The sequence below is a fragment of the Drosophila ficusphila genome, unplaced genomic scaffold, assembly GCF_018152265.1.
Source record: "Drosophila ficusphila isolate 14025-0441.05 unplaced genomic scaffold, ASM1815226v1 contig_791, whole genome shotgun sequence".
Taxonomy (NCBI): domain Eukaryota; kingdom Metazoa; phylum Arthropoda; class Insecta; order Diptera; family Drosophilidae; genus Drosophila; species Drosophila ficusphila.
Genome location: NW_025064737.1, coordinates 19,555,038 through 19,573,490, shown reverse-complemented (window position 1 = coordinate 19,573,490; position 18,453 = coordinate 19,555,038). Strand labels below are relative to the sequence as shown.

Sequence of the window (18,453 nt, the reverse complement as noted above, 5' to 3'; positions counted from 1 at the left end):
TAAAATTGAAAACGAATGATGTTAAGCTTTTACAATTGGCCCTGTAAATGAACAAATTTAAATTGTTGTTATGGGTTTGAAGACTTATTTAGTTTTTTTCATTCCCATATGAAATCGTTTCATTTATATGTTGCTCTAGCGGAAGTCAATGGCCTTCGGGACTTTGTAAGAAAGGATAAAACTATGGCCGGCGTCATCGTTTTTATGCGATGTCAAAAAACTCTGAAATCGTCGTTGTCCAATGAAATATAAATGCCAAATGAAATTGTGTTTTGCCGGCAACTCTCAGGCAATTTCTTTTGGCCCAGACTTCGCTTCTTCTTGTGCAGCGGAAGCGGAAATGATAATGCAGCAGACGTGCGGCGGCCAGGAACCGTTACAAACGTTTCGAGCGTTCGCTTTTGTGAGAAGATGGCTACACCGAAACTCCTCTTGTGGGCGTGGCTGCTGTGGGCCATTCAATCACTGCAATCACAGCTCGCAGTGGCCCAGTTGTCATTGTCATTTTATGCGAGCCAATAAATTTCATCTCGGAATTGATGGACTCATGCTTCGAATCACATCGATATCGCGACGATGGCTGAATGGCAAAGCTCCCCAATTCGAGCTTAACAACCAGTTTGGCGGCTCAAAAGCTCCTCGCATGAGGTAAGCGGAGCGATCGAGCCGCGTACCGCTCGCAGAATTGAGCGTGAAGACTTGGCGAACGGTCGACAAGCGGACCGAGCTACAAAAACAGTGCCAGATAGAGATAGTCAGATCAAAAGAGAGAGAGAGAGAGAGAGAGCAAGAGCGAGAGACAGTGAAAGAGAGAGAGCAACAAGTTTGCCAGTGGAAATTTTAGTAACGAAATGCAGTGAATACTTGTCCAGTGAATGCAACAAACTGGCTTAAAAACAATCAATAAGCGGCCAGAAATCAAAACAAAAAACTCGAAACTATCCAAAAGCCCATTATGAACACAAAGGCCGAGGCGGTGAAACAAAACGCTGAGTGAATCTAGTTAAAATCGAAAAAAAAAACACCAACGAGCAGTCAAAACCAAAATCAAAATCAAAACCAAAACAGCAACAAGTGAAAGAGGCAGAAAGAGACGGCGAGAGCGGCAGTCCGCGTGTGAGAACGAGACAGGCGACTAGGAGACTTTCGCATCTGACGGTTGATTTTTGCATGCCGAGAGATACAGCGAAGCCAAGCTAGCGCTGCGGCTACAGATACAGTAGCTAGAGCCTGAGAAGTATCTGCGAAATACGACTATTGTTACTGGCCAGACGGACAGTCAGAAATGGAGTACGAGAAAATGCTGTACATGCCAGGCAGTGAGGTAAGTGGCGATAATGTATCTGTATCTGCTTGAAAACATAGCTCGGGCTGTAGCGCAAATAGCTGATAACCTTTCGCCTGGCCATTATCAACGGGCAGAAAAATGGGGATCGCAATGGGAATCCGTATCTGTATCTGTGTCTTGTTATGCGCAGTTTGGCGGACTAAAGCAGAGCTGCGGTTTTTTTAATTAGCAGCGCATCTCGTGTAGGCGGCAGAAGTATCTCGCAGTTGGCATCTTGCTGCTTGCAGCTCGCAACTCGCAAACTTGCCACTCGCGAATGCGTGTCACTGGGTGAGAGTAGCTCCCATCCACTTGCCAGTTACATTTTCGCATTTGTCTTATGGCATTTCGCTTTAATTACAATAACAGCAATAGCAATAGCAATAGCAATTGCAGTGGCCAACCAACCAACGATGGCAGCAACTTTCAAAAGATGCTTTCATTTTGCAAGAAGTGATTCTAAATGATTGTCAACTATGGCATGACAACAACAACAACACAAACAACAAACAGTGCCACAAACGCCGAGTAAGAGCTGCCATCTCGGCCTGGCATTTCACTCGGAAAGTGCATTCCAATCCAGCAGCAGCAGCAGCAGCAGCAGATAGTTTTTGTTGGACCTACTTAAGCTCCATTCGCGATGTACGCAAGTCTTTGACGTTTCGTTCAAAGTCGCTGCCGGGCAACGGCAATAAATGAAAACACAGAAGCGTCAGAAGGCAGCAGCTGAAAAAAAACTTGTATTTACCATTTTTGATTGATTTGATGGAAATGTGTCTCCGCGATTTTCCAATCGCTGACACAGAAGAAGACGACAACCAAGCAAAGACTTGGCCTAAGAAGAGCGCTCAGAAATGCTGCAGCCACACTCATGTCTCATTATATTTATGGACATAATAAAGTAAATACTACTGCCAACAATTATAAATGCAAGCCGCTTTCGCAGCTCAGCAGCTCTAAGCCGAGTCGACTCAAGTCGAGACGAAAGACCTGAGACGTGAGACAAGACAAGACGAGTCGAGTCGAGTCTAGTTGAGTTGCGTTGAGGAAAACTCGACATGACATAAATACTTCAAGTTGTCAGGTTTTCTTTCCCTCAGCGCCAGGCCTTTCCATCGAGAATCCATCGAGAGTGGCATTTCTAAGTTCGCCCTGTCGGGCCCTATCCCATACTATCCAGAACGACTGGTTATCAATCAAACCGATTATACAATAATAATCACTTTTTGGGTGTGGCTCGCTTCTTGGCCATTCTTGTGGCAACTGCACTTGGCAAAATTACTTTTTGAGGTTTATAAAACCAATTATTCGGGAGTACTTTTGGAATGTAACTGAGCGCTTTTTGCCGCAGAAGAAATAAATTTTAAGAAACAGTAATCAATTTAAAGGCTTTTATTTGCACGGAAGTCTAACTACATTGTTGCTATAAATTTAAAACAATTAAAGATTGTTTTGTAGTGTATTGCTAAAATATTGCCAAGACAGCCTGCGGTTGTGGGTCTTGTCTTACGGCTTCAGCACTGAATCTCGCCTGGCTTTTATGCAAATTGAAATGAGTTGGCTTCGCAACGTCTTTTGTACGGAATAATTGTCAGTGCGTGCAGTGCATAATGAGTGCAGAAGGGATTGCATTGGATTTGCAGGGATCGGGCTCGGTGGCCAGACTAAAGCGCATTCCTGGCCATTCCTCTCGAGCGTGTGGGATGGGCCACGAGTCCAGGGTCCAAGGGTCCAGGGTGTGTGTCTGGCCTGTCCATCACAGAAGTGTCCAAATAGTTATCAGGCTGGTTAATGTACGGCATTCTGAGAACCGAACATCTTGAGCTTCAAAGTGGGAGCGTTAATTAATTTGGTTAGTTGCTGGGTTTCCCGAACGACAAGCCGGAACATTCTGGGTCGCTACAGTTTAACAGACACTTGGCATATTAAGCAGGCTGCAAAAGAATGCAGCATAATTGAAATGTGGCACCCATTTGAGATATATTTATTAACCTCGCTGCCAGCCATTTATCTAGCATGAAATGTCGACAATTAAATGCAATGCAAATAGCGAAGAACGGCGCGAAATGCACACAAAGTTGCGGAGTTGCCCCGTCACGAAGCTAAAACAACAACAGCAACTGCGGTGGAGACACAAGCAAAAAGCCAGAGATACAAAGATACAAGATACTGGAATACAGAATAATGAGTGAAACAAACAGAAGGCAGACTCGGGCGATGTAAAAATAAGCAGAAATAAGTCTTGTCTCTTTGACAGCTTAACCCACGCATCCGAGAGCTGGTAGATTGGTAGATTGGTGGATTGTACGTGGATACCGTCGGGGGATTTGCCAGAGTATCTCTATCTTTGTCCCGGTCTCTGTATGTCTGTCTGTCTGTGTGTTTGTGTGCTTATGCTGTTGACAGCGCACTTCAACATGGCCAAAACCCCTCTGCCACCCGCTGCACCCTTTGGATATACGGTGTATATCCAAACCCTAAGCTTGCGAATAAAGCGAACATTCATTAAACAAACAATTTGCGCTCGCGCATCGGCCAACCAACAACTGGCAATCGGCAATTGGCAACAAGGGGTTAAGGCAGAAAGGAAGGGGGTCACCTTAGCCTGGCTTTTGCCAGCTCCATTGCCATAATGCGATTAGAACAGATTAACTGACAATTGCCGCCAGTCGGAGCCAACTGGGCTCGGAACACCTGAGGTTAAGACCGTGCGGCATTAGCATAGTTTGTTTATTTAGTTCAAAGATACATATAAATTAATTTAAATATCACCTGGCCATAACTCAGCGACATGTCAGCACTCAAGGCCTCCAAAGCTGCAGTTGCAGTTCAGTGGTTGCTTTTTTTTATTGCTGGCCAAGTTAAGAACATGCATACATGTCTGCCTACCCTTCACTCCCACCTTTTGTCTGACTTCGATTTTAATTCCGATACCGATTCGGACTTGGATTCTGATTCTGATTCTGGGGCCAACCAAGGTCTCCTTTGTCTATGGGCCTGGGCGCGCCCCGTGTAAGATCTGGCTAAATGGATTTATATTTATATAGATCGGTCGTGAGTTGGCCTAAGGCGTTGGCCAGTCCATTCGTTCCATTTATTGTGCGCGGGTACGACAATAAGCTGCTGCCTGCTGCTTGCTGCCTGCTGCCTTTTGCCAGTTGAATGCTACCCAGAATGCTATCTGATCGCAGCTTTTAATAACGCTTTTGTTGTTCTTAAAACGTAAACTTGATTTTATTATTAGGCGAAGCCACAAGCACACACACACTCGGGGCAAATAAATATGTCACATTCTTGACAGTGGCTTCGACTTGTTCTAATGAATTTTGTTTGAGTTGGCCAGCCACAAAAATCATAAAACTTGTTTTTCTCTTGCCTTTTTTTCTTCTTTTTTTTTGCTTTTGTTTTTGTTTTATTTGTGGCCTCGGCTAAAAGCCAGATATTTTCAATTTATTACCGAACGCTCTCACTGTCTGGCACATTGCTCAAATGTTATTGTTGCTAATTCGGGTAAGGGTTTTTCAATTTGCTGACTCTAAAAGGGAAATCAAATCTGCCACTGCCACTGCCTTTGACAGCGCCGCAAAATGTTTGCTTTAACTTTGACTTCATCTCTGATTTCCACATCGCCATCGATGGCTCTGCTCTGATTTGGTTCGATTTGATTTAGTTCGGCTTATTTTGTTTTGTCTTTTGTTTGGCCATTCGGCTGAGTCTTTTGTTTTTGCTGGAAAATGAGTTTTTATCAGCTTGCCGGAATTTTAATAAATTCGGAATATTCGATTTATTTGCTCGTCAGCTCGTCGTTTGAAATGAGTCAGATTTGAAGATATGGCATTTCGGCTGCTCAAAATTGCTATAATTTAATTGGAATTCGATTCTTTTGCTGCTGCTGCGTGTCAGTCGTCATGTGAATTCCTGACCATCGCTTCTGAATATTTGAATATCCGAGTGAGCAGCATTAGTCACTCGCTGTTCATTCGTGTTCCTCGATAAGAGTTTTCATCGAATCGAGTGTTGGGTACTAATGTATCCTGTTTGTGTTCAGGTGGAAAGCCCAGAACTTATCATGCTTTCCCTTCACCACTCCGCAATCGAAGCCCACACTCCAAGCCATATCAAAATAGCGCCTTTGTAAATTACTTTAAAAATAGCACTGCCGGCTAAATGTGTCTATTATGGCGCTGTGGTTTTTCTAAAAATACAATTCCTCACACACACACACACGCAGTTGACAGCCACTTGTTAAGAGCCGGGCCAAATCCTAATTGCTGCCGGGCTCATTGTTTTCATGTCCCGCCTTTGACACCAAACGCTTTGGTGATCGATAACAACTGCGAAACGGGCCGAAAACAAGCGGTTTGTGACGTGGTTTGGGCCAATGGGTGCGGGTGCGGGTGCCATTGGTACGTCGACATATCAATATGCCAATAAATGCTGCGACTCGAGATATTCTTGGCCCCGATCCCCCATACTCCATCCCCTTCCCCATCTATAATACATCCCCATGCCGCTGGCTTGGGCCAAACAAAAGCGTTTATTGACAGCCGCCCCATGTCGGACACGCCAATGAAATATTACCGGCCGAAAGCGTTTGGCCACAAAAAGCCTTTTGTCCGCATCTTTCTGCGGCACTGGGAACTCCGATTCTGTCAGAATTGCTGAAGCTTGTTTTCTCGCTTTTTGTAGAACGAGATTTAATTAAAATTTACGAGTACACCACATGATTCAGATCGCCGAGCTCTTTTGTTGTTTCGGCCCGAAGCAGCAGGAAATCCATGAGCTGGAATAACCCGAGTGATCTAATTTGCCCGCCTGCGAGGATGTGGGCCATTCTAAGGGTAGGCGAATATGATACCGAGAATAAATCAAAGCTCGAGTAAAAAATGCAAATTCTGTCCGCTTTTATTGGCTGGCAGTGGGAATATTTATTAGCATTACTTTGCATTACCTATTTAGAGAGTCTTTCCTTGAGATCCTATCGAATACCTTTTTTTTTGGGAGTATTTATGTGGGTGGTGTTCAGATAATGGCCATAAAATGTAATGATGGGATAGTTTTTATTTGCAATCACCTTTAGAATGCGGGACAGTGTAGTAACTAGTTGACTTTAAAGCCTGTCCCTTAATGTCCCATAAATGGCCGTAGCAACTCAATTTATTATGCAGTTTTTGCCGAGCAACCAGCACTTTTTTATGGCCAGTCGACTGAGTCATTGGCTGCAGCTGCTGAATCATGTCCTAGGTTTTCCTTGGCACTGGGCTTCTAAAGATCCCAAGTCGATTTCGGATTCGGGTGAAGTACACGGCTGTGGATATCGCTCTAATAATATGCAGATTACGCAAGGTAATCGCCGAGTGCTAAAGCGAAATCGAAATGTTTGCGCTGGCAATTAGCGGGCAGGCGAGAAAAGCGAACTGAAATCACTCATACGCCCCGTTGTCGAACAATTAAAACACAGAAATTGTAATAACATCGTGACTAGTTAGAATTATGGCGTCGTCGAGCACAGCCAATAACAACGCCCACCGATCACCACCCCCCTCGAGAGCCTAGGGCCGGTCGGAAAATCCAGTATGAGCTGTTTTATTAATAATAAGCGCACAGCGCATAGCCATGTTCGATATTCTCCGCCCCCTTGGGCTCCCCGCAAACAAAAGTCGCCGCTGCACCGAGTTGCTTAATGAAAAACCAGTTTCGCGGAGGTAAAAATTGGTAGCGCATTCGAGCCGTATTAACACTGCCTTCTTTTATGACGCTGTGCAAATAAATGAAAATAAAAAAAAATACAACAGAAGTAAATAAAACTCTAGGCTAGAGCACGGTTTGTGGGCGGAGGGCTGTGAAGCCCGGAGAGAACGCTTCGATTTTGATCTAGTCATTGTTTGGCCGCTCGTAAAAAGCACACACCCCCTTGTCGTCCATGGGGCTTTGGGTTTTTTTCCTTCTCGCAGCTGCCATTCTGTGGCGTCACAGTCGAAGTCGCAGCTTGATAAATGAGAAAATCAATGCCACTCGGAGCTTAGTACGCCTCTTGCTCTTGTCTCGTTGGCTTCAATTCGCATCAGCTCGAGTCCCGCCAGCCAGCCGTGGATAACGTGGATAACTAAGGTTAAGCCCAGTCCCCAACACTCAAACCAATCAGAACCGAAACAGTTCCGAAAATTTCCATTCTTTGTCAGGTAGGTGGTACTGTGAGTACGAATTAGAAAGGCGGCCGCACATACGCAAATTCCAACTGGAAGCCGAAAAAAGCGGTGAAATAAAACTAATTAACTTTCATGGGCGTGATAATTAAGACAGGTGGCCGCGATTTGGCATCTCAGATCGACGGGTAATTAGTGTGGCCCCGGCAAGATGGCGCCTGCAGTATTTTGATTTTCAATTAGCAGCCATTGGTTTGGCAATCTCAATTTTTGGTAGTCCGAGTCTTCAGTTCTTGTCTGTGCACTGGAAAAAAAGATACTCATTTTTTCATAGTTCGAAAAAAAAAATTTTGAAAACAAACTAAACAAACCGTTTACCTAAAGCAGATTATAAGGAAAAAGTTTGATTAGAAAAATCAGATTGGTGAAATTTAATTACTTCTTAGAAGTTTTTTAGAATATATAACTTTTTAAAACCTTTTCGTTTATGAAAAATCTTTAATTAAATTTGTAAAAATAACACCTTTTTTGTACAGTATACTAATGTTCTGGGCCACTTTCTTTGTTTCTCCGCAGATGCCGCACAGTCCGCAGCTGAAGCCACATCAGTTCCAGGCCCAAACGTCGCCGGATCAGTACTCTGCGTATGCAGACAATTTCGACCTATCGCTGTTGCCACAGGAATCCGCCCCCATTCCCACCACAGTCTTCCAGTACAACGCTCCGCAGATCAAGGTCGAGTGCGCCTGGGAGAGTCAACCAGTGCAGCAGCAGCCGCAGCAGCAACCACCCATCGCCCCCTTTGCCAGCTCCAGCCACCAGCTGATCCCGCCGCCCGCCTATCCCCACAGCGCCTACCCCTCCCCCCAATCCAGTCCGCTGCAGTCGGAGTTCGCGGCCTTCGGATTCGGCAGATTCGGCGGCAGCTACGACAGCCTGAACAGTCCTTCGCCCTCCTTGGAGGCGGTCAGCATTAAGCAGGAGCTGCACATCCTGCCGCCCTCTCCACCGGAGTCCAACTGTGAAACCCCCCTCGCCGCGATCCTCCTGCGGGGAGAGCATCAAGGCGGAGCCACTGGATGCCGACATCGAGAGCCTCATCGACCTGAACTCCCTGCTGCAGCAGCAGAGCCTGCAGGACACCAAGCCGGATCACCAGCTGCTCCGCGAGTGCCTCGAGGACACCAGCTTCCAGAAGCGACACAACCTGAAGCCACTGGCTCTGGAATCCTTCATCGGAGGCTTGGCCGAGGTGCGCGGAGATTTCGAGCCGGTCATTTCGCTGGCTCTGGAACATGCCAAACGGGAGGCGGACGCCATCTGCGCGGAGCTGCAGATATCGCAGGGTGAGTTGGATATAGCTAAATATGTTTAAGTGGTTAAATAATACAATGATGATTCTGCAGATCCGAATGGCTGGTCGCCCGCTCAGGTACACGCATGGCTACGATCCACCTTGGCCCAGTTTGGACTTCCCCCGGTGGCCGACTTGGAGCTGCATTTCTGTGAAGATGGAGCCGCTCTGACATTACTCAGCGAGGAGGAATTCGTGCGCCGATTGCCCGAGGTGAGACCGACATTCAATCAAACACTCGCTATCAAAAAGGTGTCACAGAAATCTCTAGAGATTTGCAGAAGTCTTAAAGTTCCATCTGTAGATTCCTTATTGAGTTGTTAAGTTTTGGGTACAGCTTTGTACCTGGTGGTACCAAAAACCGTCTAATTAGCTTTTTAGAGTGCCTTAATAATTAGTGAACTGGTTTGGTTAAATGGGGTACTAGATTCATTAAATATTATTACCCATGTGATTTTGCTTATAAATATTAGAGAGTTTTCAGATCAAATCGCTGCCAACAGGTTTTAAATTATCGAACTGTGGTAATACCTAAAATATGCTAATTAAATTATTTAATAATAATAATTAAGCCGACTTCTTTCGTCATATTTTTATGACACATAAACCGTTCTGCTTTTATGGACACCAGCAATGTTAACAAACTCTCAGGGGTATTTTGAAAAATTCCACGAAAACAGAAGAAACCCGCAATAAGAAACTTCAATGACACCTAGAGTTCAGTTTATAAATTAAGTGGAAATATAGATGCCATGCAAGAAGTGTGAGTCAAACACGTATGACTTAACTGGGCGAGTGCCAAAATAGTTGGGCATATTACAAAATCGATCAGCACAAAGCAACGGGCCAATAGCCCATGGCACATAAAACAATAACACAATGCAAATGCCAATAGCAAAGAGCCAATATTCGAAGAGGCCCAATCAATGCGATTGAATTGAATTTCGCGTACGGTTCGAAATGGAATGGAAATGGAAATGCTTAATAAAAAAACAACAACAAAAAAGAGCAAAACAAAACGCAAAACGATACGAAAACTAAAACGAAACAAGTTTCGTAACTGGCGTTGACGTCATGGCTGGCAGCCAGAGCGGCTTACAGGCCCATTCGGAATCAGAAATCAGAAAGCAAAACGCAAAACTTAAAAGCCAAAGCTCAGATGCTCAGCTACTCAGATACTCAGCTACTCAGTCCTCAAGCCCAAAAAACCCCAAACCTGTTGCCAGCAATTAGGCAGAGCTGGCTGGATGGATGGCTGGCTGAATGGCTGGCTGGATGGCGGCGTCTAAAACTACTCCACATCCCATCCACATCCAGCGAACATGTGCTCTCCCATGTCGTCGAGAGTCTTGCCAAAAATATATCAATGATTACATTCGGCTAGGCTCGTTAGCTGCCGCTGCTGCTTTTGCTACCAAGAGTGCAGTAAGAAATGGGAAGGAAGGAGGGGAAAGGGGAGGGAGAAAACAAAAGACTTAGGCAACGAACGCGAACGCATGACAAAGCCAACGAAATCAGAGAGCAGTCAGTCGGTCGGTCGGCAGTCGGCAGTCAGTCGCTGAAAGAAACAAAATTAGTAACCGTGGTCATGGCTGTAAAGGTGAAAGAATGTGTGAAGGTTGTTTGGTGAAACTGCAGCACGGATGATTACGAGCCATCGCCGCAGCTCCAATGGCGATCGTTGGTGGAGAGGGAAGGGGTATGGGAAGGGGAGGAGGTTTTTTGGAGGGGGTGGTGGAGCGGCAAGAGCGCGACTGGCAGCACTCGAACTGAGCCAACGACCAGCAACGACATTGCAAGGTGAAAGTAAGTCGTCGCCGTTGTCTCTGGTTTCTGTTGAGCCGTCTTGTTGTTGTTTTATGCTGCTGCTGTTGTTGCTGCTGCTGCCAATGCAATGCAACTTGGACCATAGAGACTGCAAACATAATTTATGCACTTGGTCGGCCTAAGAATTTCCAATTGATATGCCGTCCAGATTGCAATCTGGCCAGGATTAAGGCTCTGTGCCCATTCGAAATGTCTCACTTTCGGCTTTCTTTCTTTTTTTTCTCTGTCTTTTAGAGCGGGAGCACACTGCACGCCCAGCTGGAGATTTGGAAGATGGCCTATGCCGACCAGCCCACTAATCAGCAGCAGCAGCAGCAGAGTCACCAGCCTGCCAACGCTGATCTCTGGCCAGCCAGCTATGCGATGCCCAATTTGGAACTCGACTTCAACGAGGACAGCGAAGGTGAGTTTAATGGCTGGCAAAAGCGAAGGTGATTTGCATAGCATTAAAAACAAAACCGTATTGTTTGTTGTAATGGTTTGGCTTGCTTGAATTTATTATACGATTTCTGAGAACTGTTTCGTCTGCTTGTAAACGTGATTTTTGCCACCCTAATGAATTCATTACAAGAATGAAGATTATGAAGATATCTCCATATTTGGTTAATACTAATCATTTGGAAATGATTATTTATTGGCTAGTAATTTGAGAAGTAGAATGATTTTCAAAACATAAGGTCATTAGCAAGTCTGTTACAGATATTTGCATAAAGATTAATTTAATTAATTTAAATCATCGTTATTTTCTTTTAAGTCCGCAGGTTTTAATGTAATCAAAGTATTAATATTATTATATCTTTTATGCAGATGACGAAGACATGGAAGCAGATGCAACAATTACACCGCTAACCAGCAGTTCCACTTCTTCAGCCGCAGCCACTCCCACCACCGGTGGTACAGCCACGGCAAAACGTCCGAACGGAGGACGCACTGGAGGCGGTGGCTCCCACATCCACTTGTGGCAGTTCCTCAAGGAGCTGCTGGCCTCGCCGCAGGTCAATGGCACCGCCATCCGGTGGATCGACCGCAGCAAGGGGATCTTCAAGATCGAGGACTCCGTGCGGGTGGCCAAGTTGTGGGGCCGCCGCAAGAACCGACCGGCGATGAACTACGACAAGTTGTCCCGCTCCATTCGGCAGTACTACAAGAAGGGAATCATGAAGAAGACGGAGCGCTCGCAGCGGCTGGTCTACCAGTTCTGCCATCCCTACAGCCAGTAGAAAAAAGCCAGTCATGGCCAGTAATTTATTGCTAGTTGTAAGTGGTACACCTGACCGACCCACCTGTCCCGATCCAATCCGATTCGATCTGATCCGCTGACTATGCTCGACTAGCCTTGTGGGCCTAGCGAGTTCTAGTTTCAGTCCTTGTACATACCCTCAATCACAATCTTGTTAGGCACGAAGGTAAGTTCGTGCATCGATTAAGTTTGGCTCTAGGCTAAGATTCTACTACCCTCGTCCGCCGGCGAAGGTAAGTTCGTCTGGGGGCAGGGCAATAAGTGACCCCCCAATTCTTAAACCGCAATCGATCGTAGATCTAACTCTGATCCCGCACTGCAGCTGGTAATTCGGCTGCACCTGCGCATGTTTGACTTACCGGCGACATCTTTATTCAACTGCTGCCTGTCCGTGCGAAGGATGACTCACCAGGACGAGGTCCTGTGGCTGGAGTTCTCAACCAGGAGCTAAACGACCGCCATTAGTAGTCCGAGGCGAAATTGGTCAGAAGGTCGCAGCATCCGGAGCTCTCCACCACAATCGAAGGTCCAGCCTGATCCTGAGCATCCTTCGCTGGCAGCATGAAGGTGTCGAGGTAATTTTAGGAACCATATATCTATGATATATCAAAAGTAAGTTCTATGAACAACTTAATAAGCGAACAAATGTTAAATAGTAGTGTTAAGTATCCTCGATTAGCCGTAGGTTTCCTTGAAAGTTTTTTCTCTTCCCCGCAACAAAGTTAAAAATCTTTCGACCTCGTCCGATTATTCTGTATAATAACTCACAGCGATATCAATTATTTATTCTCTACCGGGTGGCGGTTCAATTTAGACATATTTCGTTTCACTTTTTGTTTATACATGCAATTAGCATAATTCGTGCATAATTTTCTTTAGTTTCGTTTATGTGACGGGTAGCGAGTCTAAGTTAATTTTAATATTTATTCGCTGGAGCAGCCGAGCGGCGAAATTATGGAAAGTCAATTATTTTGCTGCTATTTGCATTAGCATTAATGCAGGCGCTTTAATTGAATTATGCAACGGCCAATTGGCTGCTCGGCTTATTTTGTTAACCAAATAGAACAGTTACCGTTTATGAAAATATTTATACGCATATTCCACACTTAATTAGGATGTTGCCTGCCTGGCGACTAGATTTATGCACTTTACACACACTTTTTACGACACACCAATTATTTATTTATTTATTCAACTAACATATTGTCATGCTACACTATCCGATAATAAAAATCTCAGCAAAAAAAGCGAACAATCGCCAATTACTGGTGTATTTACATAAAATCAGTGCGGGAATTTTGCCGTTTGCAATCGAACAGAAACTGAAACAGAAACTGAAACGGAAACTGAAACTGAAACCAAAACCGATGGAATTTTATCTGCAATCTGAGGAGCAGCTCTTGTGCAGCCAGCAAAACATTTTTAGATTGCCCTGTCAGTCGACCACTGCAGTCGTGTGTGACCGATGCGATTTTCAATCAGCGAAAACTATTCCACGATTCCGGTCCTTGAAAATCATCGATGGTTGGATGTTTCGAGGGGAATAAATTGAGGCATTCGAATGCATGCAAAGTGGGCTGCGGATTATCGAGACCCTATATTAAGTCGCCGCATTTGTTGCTGCCTCGGCCGAGATTAATTTAATGCGCCCGAATGAGTTTATCGTCTTTGTTGTGCCACGACCATGGGCCAAAACTCCAGTGCCACTCCCCCTCCCCACCCCTTCCATCGAATGCTGCTTCATTTAAATACTAAATCGCATTAAATGCCATCAAGTGGAAAATTCCCAAAAGCAATAAATTCATTCCTTCCAGCCGCCAGGGCTGCTCTCACTTTTTGAGTGAAAGCCCGCCGTTCTCGACAATATTTGCATTATCCCGGAGAAGCGGGCGAGCTGTTTATCCTGAGCCGGCAGACTTGGCTTTCGCCTTTGTCTTCTGGGCTGGGCCTGGTCCTCGTCATATTTTACCACCCCCTCCCCACCCACAAATCCCACTCTTGATGGAGGGAAAACTACAAAGACAAATATTTAATTGAATTAGTGCAGCAAGCGTTAAGCAGACGCAGACAATGTGCAAGGCCACGCCCGTTCCAGGTCTTAAATTTGAATTTCTTGTTTGATTCATCAACAGGTTCGTTACCGCTCGAGAGCTTAAGATATGCGGCAATCTGTCCCTAAACGTTATCCCTCCCCTGCTCCGCTGCTCACTTGGCCGACCATTCTTATGTTAATTTGTCAATTCCAGAAGGCAGAAGACCCAAGCCCGGCCATTTTCTACATATTTTGATAATTACGCCTTGGCTGTCAATTTACCCGACCCCGCCCTCTTAGTTAGCCCTTTTTTAAGCCCAAGCCAGGTCCTTTGGAGCCCCTGAACCTGCCATTTAAAAATAGCCACCAGCCATCAGCCAGCGGGCTTTTGGCAGGAACCACCCTTAGCCAGTTAACTTGGAAAAACCAGTCGGGGTCATAAACGGAGACATTTTGCGCGCATTGTTGAGCTTGGGTTTTCCACCGGTTTTCCACCTCCGCCGAGGGCACCTTTAATTAGCATAATTGGTGACATTGAAGCGGGAGGCCGACGAGCCATCAAAGCATTATGAATGTGCTCTGTAACGCTTGTATCTGCCAACGCTTATACCGTATAGCGACGCCACCAACCTTCAACATCAAGGGTGGAGGAACTGTGGAATGGCAATAAGGAAAAGGGCAGTGAGAGCAACAGGGCCAAATGTCATCGAGTTCTGGGTCTTTATCCCATCTCGAGAGAGGATCTAGGGGTAGGCGCCAAAAGGGTGGCGTCGGTCGGCACAGTTCAACCAAGTTGATCGAAGGTGCCAGTACATATCTTCTCCAGCCAAAATTGTGATCTTAATCCCTGAAGCTAAGTGGTGTGAACATAATTTTTTTTGTGAAAGGAGCTCTGAGCCCCCTGGGTAAGTGGGAGAAATATTTTTTTTTAAAATCCAAGGGGAGAAATAATAAAAGGGATCCGAATTCTAGTCGAACTTCACGACGGTCATCAAGCGAGGTTCGGTGAACATATCAGCTCGAACCTAGTTCTAGTTCGCTTGCGACCGCGCTCGACGGTGGTTTTCATATTTCTGCTCCCCGGGAAAAATTTCGTTTCTTGCCCAAAATCGGTCGAATTGGCCAAAACCCAAACGCCAAGCGTGGGACGAGTGCGAGGCGTCGGAAATCGTGGTTCCGGTATTCCGCCAGGCCTGGGAGACGCGCCAAAGGCTTGGCGCTTCTGGAACCGCCTGCAGCGATTGCGCAAGAGGAGAAAGAGGAATAGGATACACTGGACGAAAGCGAGAAGAAGGAAGGACGGAGGACCAAGGACTGGATGGGATTTTTTTTTATAGCTTATAAATAGTGAATTAGTGTTTTTTTTTTAGGTGTCATTTTCAAAGAGAAGAAAATTTTTGTTTGCGCATCGAAAAAAAAATAGGATGTGAGAAAATTTTGTGCAGTGTGATCGGGTAGTTTTTAGTTCGATTCCGTATTTATTTCTTTCTGCCCCCTTACACCAGATATCCAGGCCACCACAATCCTCGGGAAAGCGCTTTCTTCGATGGAACGCCAAAAAGTGCGGGTGAGTGTGAATTACAACATTAATTATTAAAGAAGGAAAAGGGAAAGGTAGAAAGAGACAAAGAGGAAGAGAATATCGCCCCATATATATTTTGTCAAAAAAAAAAAAAAAAAAAAAATAGGGAAAAAAAGCCCACACACTGCGGAACCTATTTCAATGGGCATAATCAAACCGACCTTTTAAATTAAAACTTAAAGTAAAGTAACTTAAAGACTAGGGAACCGGACTTAAAATTATTTCAGACGCTGGCGATCGGATGAGCTTTTATATGTTCGAGTGCGCGTTTGCATGTTCGTTTTGCTTGTTTGATGTTCGTTTATATGTTCGATAGCCCTTTCTCATGTTTTATCTTTGTTTATTTGTCCGTTGGCCCAAACAAAATTTTAATGAAGAAAAGATTATGCTCTCTTAGGGAAGTAAAATAAAAGAATAGGCAACTCTTTTAAAATATCCCACTATATATTCATTTACCCATTTATAACTATTTTAAATTATATATGTATATGTTTTCTTGAAGTCTTTAGATTATTATTTGTCTTTAAATTTAATGTTAAGCTCAAAACTGATTTTCTGTCTAGTTATTAAATAAATTTTATAATGTGTTAGAAACCTTTTTGTCGACCTTTAGCAGACTTATGACCCCGTGAGACCCCGACGCGTAGGGGCTGCAAAAGAAATATTTGCTTTTGGGACAAGAGCAGCCGAAGGTAGGGAGGGCAGATCGGGCTTCAATAACACCGGGAGTTCCGCGCCGCGTCGGAGGAAGACCCCAGAATCAAAGAGATCTGTAATTCGTAATTCCGATAGATTTTGGCTCGAATGATTGTGACCCCTTTGTTTTTTATCGCTTGCCCCGGCACGCAGACTTTTTTTTTATTAAGGTAATGACAACAGGCAACTCGGGAGGAGGCGGCATAAGTACCACCCCATTTGCTGGCGAGCGAGAGGCCGGATGACTTTGTAGTTCTGCGTGCGCCCTCTCCCCCGACCCCAACACCTAGCCTGAGTTAGTGTAAATTGATGTACACGTTACAGCTCAAAAGCCAAGCCGCAATGGCACACAAATATTCGCTGCTAATTAAATGTCGGGCCCAATCAATTAAGGGCTCAACCCCGTTCACTGACCAACGAAAAAAAGTAAAATATAAACGTGGGAAGCAGATGAGCAACCGAAACGGAAAAGGAAATGCCTAAGTTAAGGTTTAAATTTTACATTAGACTAATTCAGGACGTAAATTGCCGAGTGTCTGGGCTGCATACCAAAGTCCGAGAACCCGAGAACCGGAGAACCTTAGCCTCTCTCTCCCATCTTTTCCAACCTGCTCCTCAGGTAAGTGAAAATTCAATTTAAATTGATGTCGACTGGCCGGGGTGTATATGCCATTTAAGTTAAGTACCCTAGCCACATACACACACACATATACCCTCGCATGCCGAGGGTTACCTTGTGGCAACGTAAAATGGCTAACAAGTGGCCGGGCATTTGGGTCCTGTGGCCACACGGCTGCCCATGACTGCGAAATCAGCGCCGGTAGCCGCCAAAACAGCAACATTTTTAAAAATTCATAAAAGGGCCGTCGTAGTCGGCAGACAGCGGCGGTAAGTGAGAGTCGGGGCACCTTTGGCGTTTGGTTGCGGTTTTCGGTTCGGTGTATCCGGGCACCTTCATTTTTCAAGTGTGTTTCAATTTTGCACTTGCTACCACCTCGAAGCTCACCTCCGCTGTCGGACCGCCTGTCGGTGGTAATGAAATTACAATTTTTATAGGCCAGGTCATGAAAAATAAATGAGACTTAAGCACATTGCCGGGTACTGACTAAACTGTTTGCCGCCGGAGCGAAAAGGAGATCCTGGTTGGGTCCCAACATATTCGTATGCCATTCAACAAGTCCTGCCGCCCTTCGAGGCCTACGCACGGACATAAATATCCTGGCAATCCCAGTTCTGATCAAACGAAAACTAAAGTTGGAAGCTTTTTATTTTGGGTTCATATTTGGGTATATTGGACGAGGTATCTGCTCGATTCTGCATGTTTTTAAGCGGTATCTGCCATGTTCGTATCCCGGCTGCCTCTTGACTGAATTTCAATTAACTTAAAAAAAGTTTTCAGCTGGAGAGGCAGAAGCGTTTTCGGTCGGTCCCTTTTAACAATTTCCCTTTTCCACTCAAACGAAATTTATGCTGCGCGCAAATCGTTGCCTACTTTGAAGCGCAGAACTGCGGCCGCTTTTAGTTTAGTTAAGTGCATTTGATTTGGCATCTAAATACCCACGGGCTGGGTTAACAGCATGGAATTGCAATTTATTGAATTACCCACCGCCCAGCCCAGAAATGCCAGGGACAATAATCGCATTATGCGGACTGGCCAGTTCATTACGCACACACAGCGAGCAGAGAGCGGAGGAATATTTGGACATTGGTCAACTGGGCGATGACCCCGATCCGCAATCGAATTCCTTTCACGTTCCCGGTCACGTCGCATTGTTGGTCGTTTTTAATTAGTTGTGTCGCCCGCTTCGAATCGAACTCGCCCGACATTTAATTTAATCACGCGCTGTATGCTGTATGCTATATACTGTATGCTGTGTGTCGAATGCCGGAATGCCTCAAATATTTGAGCAGTCGAGCCGGTGCAAATTGCGTATGCGCCATGTGGGCCTGGGCGAAAGGGCATAAGGACGAAAGGAGCCATTGTCTGACGACCTCGAATCCTGCGGGAGCAACGCTGCCGGCGGCTGGCAAATGTGTTGACGCATTTTACAATACACACTGGGACCGACGTGGTGTGTGCGTAATTATGAATTCCATAATCATTTCGTTAATATGCGCAGCACGCAGGATAAATTGCAGCGCAACGAAGACGGCCAAGTCGAGGCCTCTGGAGCTGCTCATTTCGTGTGCGCTTATCCTGCGGGGAATTAAAAATAATTTGGGTCGTTTTGGTGTTATGTTCCCGTGCT

General features: G+C 45.3%; 1 protein-coding gene across 1 annotated transcript; it reads left to right on the top strand.

The window, feature by feature from the left end:
* The first annotated feature begins 697 nt into the window (after window positions 1–697).
* On the top strand, window positions 698–13,156 carry LOC108095892 (DNA-binding protein D-ETS-4). Its single transcript, XM_017197206.1, is given in 6 exon segments — window positions 698–1,324; window positions 8,050–8,502; window positions 8,504–8,819; window positions 8,880–9,040; window positions 10,889–11,057; window positions 11,462–13,156. Coding segments are annotated over 6 exon segments (1,551 nt in total). The 5' UTR covers window positions 698–1,285; the 3' UTR covers window positions 11,875–13,156.
* Window positions 13,157–18,453: the final 5,297 nt, after the last annotated feature.